The sequence below is a fragment of the Alosa pseudoharengus genome, unplaced genomic scaffold (genome assembly GCF_046254945.1).
Source record: "Alosa pseudoharengus isolate Yale_2024_CS ecotype anadromous, Long Island Sound unplaced genomic scaffold, YU_APseudo_1.1 YU_APseudo_1.1_scf_7, whole genome shotgun sequence".
Lineage (NCBI taxonomy): Eukaryota > Metazoa > Chordata > Actinopteri > Clupeiformes > Clupeidae > Alosa > Alosa pseudoharengus.
Genome location: NW_027468859.1, coordinates 10571613 through 10576612, shown reverse-complemented (window position 1 = coordinate 10576612; position 5000 = coordinate 10571613). Strand labels below are relative to the sequence as shown.

Sequence of the window (5000 nt, the reverse complement as noted above, 5' to 3'; positions counted from 1 at the left end):
AGACGCGATAGATGATGATAAATTGGTAACGTCTGAAGCCTCAGATGACCAGTCAACTCCACCACCACCAGATAAAAAGCAGAAGTGTCGGGCGTATCTGTCGGAATCAGTGACATTGGAAGTTGAGTTGCAGGGGGTGCGGTCGCTCCAAGACACTGTCATTCTCCGTGTACACTGGACATGCAAAGTGTTCTTTACCCAAAGCATACAGTAGGCCTATGCGTTCTCTGTCTATGATCTGCAAGGTTAGGGCCTCCTTGACGAGGCGATTACTGGTCCGGATAATTTCTGGCACAATTAAACGGTATCATTGAACCACGGCTGAAAGAAAAAGAAACTAAACATTTCCTAGAACAGGAAACATTTCTTAATTTATTGTTATCAAACAAAGAGGCATAGCATTAGGGGGTAGTGGTGTGAACGCTCATTCTTGTGTGTGCGCATCTGTGTAAACAGTCACCACTGGAGATAATGTGGGTAGCAGCAACAAACAACATAGCCTTTTTAAAACAACGAACGAAGCGGACTCTTGCTGTCCATGAAAAGATACTGGATAGATCTTGTTAGGCATGTTTAAGTTAGGCTAATGAACATGTTGCATTCTATACAGCCTGATAATGTCATTTTTTAAGCTACATAGCCTGTCTCCAGTTTTCCTCAATTTGACTAATTAAGAAGGGATAATAGGATATTTGACCGGCATATCATCAAAATGTCCGGAAAACGAAAACTTTGACCGGCACCATTTTTTTCTAGCGGAAACTCTGGCGTGTGTGTGTGTGTGTGTATGTGTGTGTGTGTAAATGGCATTAATGTGCATATTGTTTGTCCTGTAGGGGGCATTGGTGAGCGCCCTGGCCGATGACAGCATCCACCTCTGGAATCTACGACAGAAGAGACCAGCCGTACTTCACTCACTAAAGTTCAACAAAGAGAGGTGTGTAGTACACACTAACGTTTGGGTTGTGTGGCGTCTGTGTGTCTGTGTGTGTGTGTGTGTGTGTGTGTGTGTGTGTGTGCACATACTTGTTTGTGTGTATTTTTTGCGTGTGTTTGTGCTGAGGGGCTCAGCTGTAGTCTTTTAATACCTGCTCGTGTTTTTCTCTCGCTGTCTACCCCACCAATCACATGCTCAAACTTGCGCACACACACACACACACGCACACACACGCACACACACACTGTTTCTCTCTCTCTCTCTCTATCTGCACATGAGAGTGGTTGTTTGCTTGATTTAACCAGCCATAATGACTTTGCATTTGCATACTCCACCTTTTGTGCTTTCAGCTCTCGCTCTAGTGCACTTAAACACATGCAAATATATGCGTGACTCTTCCACAGGGGCACTCGTGATCAACCAATCAGAATTAGTAGAATAATTTAAAAAAAAATCTTACAACTCAGAATTGGGAGGGGCCAGTCCAGTGTCCCAGTGTTCAGATTGGATCTCGCTGGGAAACTTTGTGACCTTAACGTGGAAGGTTATCTGTCACCATCAGTCACTGCTGTGCTTGATGGGACATGCTGCTGATAGCACCTCTCTGGGGTGTGTGTGTGTGCGCGCATGTGTGTGTGTGTGTGTGTGCGTGCGTGCGTGTGTGTGTGTGTGTGTGTGTGTATCTGTCTGTGTGCATGTGTGTCTTTGCATCCACATGTGAGCTTTTGACATTTGCCAAACATCGTTTCTCGTAAGTCTCATGCTTCGCCATCTCTCATATGAATTTCCCCCGAGGTTTTGAAGAGAGAGAGATACTTAAACAGAGAGAGAGGGAATGAGAGAAAGATGGAGAGAGGGGTTGAAAGGGTGAGAGAGAGAGAGAGAGAGAGAGAGAGAAAGGAAGAAGATGTGATGTGATTTAGTACTTAACTGTCATCACACGATTTGCCAAAAGCTATCAGGTGCACAGTTCTAACTCAAATCAAATGGTTCTGTGTGTGTGTGTGTGTGTGTGTGTGTGTGTGTGTGTGTGTGTGTGTGTATTAAAGTTCTCTACTCTCTAACCTCCATTACCCAAGGCTGGCATTGCCACATCTTAAATTGGACATGGCAGGTGACTTTAGCTGTCGTGACGGCTAATGCTGGCTGGCTTTCGACAAGCGATCTAATCACACCACCACAGCTCAAGGGTGACGGCAAACAGCCACGACGAGAGGAGCCACCAGTGAGATTTTAGCTTTTAGCCACAAAACTATAGACCCTTTTAAGAGAGTTCCATTATCAGCATCATAGTTGGCCCCACAAGGCTTCTGTTTTAACATTCCATATGTTATCTTAATGCAGAGAAAGTAGATTGGGAACCAAATAGAACGTTCACGCATTGTTTTTGTTTTTATTGTTGAAAGGGTCTATATTTAGCTGCCTACAGTCAGGAGAAGCACACAGCCTTGTATGTCCCTTGTTCAACCATAGGCATGCTTGATTTAGAATAGTCCATTTAGAGTGATGATGATAAGCATATTTGGCTCGGTAGCTGTCCATGGTCCTGGGATGCCTGTAGTGGAGATTGCATGTGAGCAATGCCCGGTGGCATCCCCTATGGATAAGGGGTCATTTGAGCTTTGAGCTACCAATGAAGTGGACATAGAATGGTGGCTTGGGATACTATGCAACCTCTTTGAAAGCGGAGTGGGGTGACTGACAGCTGTCAATCATCTCTATAATATGGGCTTTTCACAAACCTTGCTTTGAAATGATAATTTCTGCTCCTCTGGTAGAGCAACTTGCAGATCAGTATGCTAACAACAACAAGAAGGTTCTCAGTTTGCTAACATACACATAAATACATAAAACATACACATAAATACATAAAAAGCAAAATCTTTACTATCGCTTTGGCTAAAACAAATAGTCTTCTAAAATGAAGGCATATCACCGCAACCTTTTTTTACAGTGTCACGTTGGTTAGCCATCATACTATTAAGTCTCCTCATGAGTAAGACCTGTTTTGGTTTCTTTTTTTCTCTCCGGCAGTGGCTCTCTCCTTTTCTCTCCTCCCTCTCAATCGCTCCTCTCACCCCTGCGGTCAGTCGGTCAGTCACTTACATTAGTAGTGTTCTAGAACACTCGCCCAAGGCGGGGCCACTAGGGCCTGTCATCATGACACACTCAGGAGTTCCAGAGCCCCCACAAATGTTCCGCCATTACCCCAGGTAGAGTGCAGTGGGGCTGGGGAGGGCAGACAGGCCATATGAACACACACACACACACACACACACACACACACACACACACATACATTTATACACACACACACACACACACACACACACACACACACACACACACACACACACACACACACACACACATTTACACACACACACACACACACACACACACACACACACACACACACACACATACATTTATACACACACACACACACACACACACACACACACACACACACACACACACATACATTTATACACACACACACACACACACACACACACACACACACACACACACACATATCTGATTCAGTGCACTGCACACACACAAGTGTTACCCTGGCGTGGGGTGTTGGGATGAAGGTGTTGGAGCCTGAGGGCCAGATTCCTCCAGGGAATCAGGCGAGTGAGCAGAAGAGGTGGCAGGGCGATGTCAACTCTCACTGGGACAGAGGACTGCAGCCAAAGGGGAAAGTGGGCACTGACATCTTTCTTGTGTACAGTATGTGTGTATATGTGTGTTGCTCTATGTGTTTTGCTCTATGTGTGCATGTATTTTCAGATGTGTTTTCAGATGTATTTTAATGAGTGTGTGTGTGTGTGTGTGTGTGTGTGTGTGTGTGTGTGTGTGTGTGTGTGTGTGTGTGTGTGTGTGTGTGTGTGTGTGTGTGGATGTATCTATGTGTGTGCTCAGGTGTGTGTGTGTGTGTGTGTGTGTTTATAAGGTTGTTCATTTGTGTTTCTTTGAGTGTGTGTGTGTATGTGTGTGTGTGTGTGTGTGTGTGTGTGTGTGTGTGTGTGTGTGTGTGTGTGTGTGTGTGTATTTGTGTTTATAAGGCTGTTCATTTGTGTTTCTTTGAGTGTGTGCAACCTGAGCACCTTCTCTTGGGATCCTCACTGTGTCCAGCGGTGGTGTCATGCTTCAGTAAGCTGAATTAAGTCGAAGTCGATTAGCATGCAGAGAGTGTAGCGTTTAGCCCGGCCGGCAATGTCCTCCTCTGAGTCCGGCAGGGGGATGATGTTACACAGAGGATTGACTTAGATGGGAGAGGAGAGAATGGCATCTGGATGGAGGTGTCACACTCAGTGCTCTGACCTTAGGGGCCCACGAGGACCCATAGCTCTATCTCAGTGTTGACCTAAATGATCATGATCATGATTTTTGTCATAATTGAGTAGCCCTCGTCTGCTCCAGAACAAATGCCACCCGCCCCCACCCCTGCCCTCCATCCACTGACAGAGGCAGAGAGATGACACAGCACAGACCGACAGACAGACAGACAGATAGATGACACAGCACAGAAAGACACACACACAGAGACAGATGACACAGCACAGAAAGACACACAGACAGACAGACAGACAGACAGACAGACAGACAGACAGACAGACAGATGCAGGCTGAGGTGCTGCCAGTCAGCATGCGTGCAACAGTGTGGGGTGACTGTCGTTGTAGCTGTAGGCGGAGTCGTATGCCGTCGAAGCTTCAGTGCCCACAGGGGACCTGAGTTTGAGTCCCAGCTGAAGTCGTGTTCCGATTCCCACTGTCACACTCTCCCCCACACATCTCCCATCGTCTGTCTATGTTGGTAGCCAAGCAATGGCCAAAGGAGCTCCACCATATAAAAAGACTGCAAAACTGTCACACTGCAAAAAAATCTTCTTGTTCTATTGGCAAATCTTGCAGATAAAAAACACTACCGGTCAAAAGTTTGGGGTCACTTTTGAGAAGAGAGAGCCACTTCTGGAGAGAAAAAAAGAAACCTCAGTGCATTTTTATCATTCACATGTGTGGTGGTTTACCTTTTGATGCATGAGGAAGGAAA

The 5000-nt window shown here is 45.8% G+C and overlaps 1 protein-coding gene across 2 annotated transcripts in view; it reads left to right on the top strand.

The window, feature by feature from the left end:
- Positions 1 to 5000, top strand: part of LOC143109358 (syntaxin-binding protein 5-like) — a 99047-nt gene that overhangs the window by 30170 nt on the left and 63877 nt on the right. For both annotated transcript variants that reach the window (XM_076272070.1, XM_076272069.1), the window contains exon 4: positions 837 to 937. In XM_076272070.1, coding sequence (XP_076128185.1) covers positions 837 to 937 — 101 coding nt within the window. The remainder of the gene's footprint in view (positions 1 to 836; positions 938 to 5000) is intronic.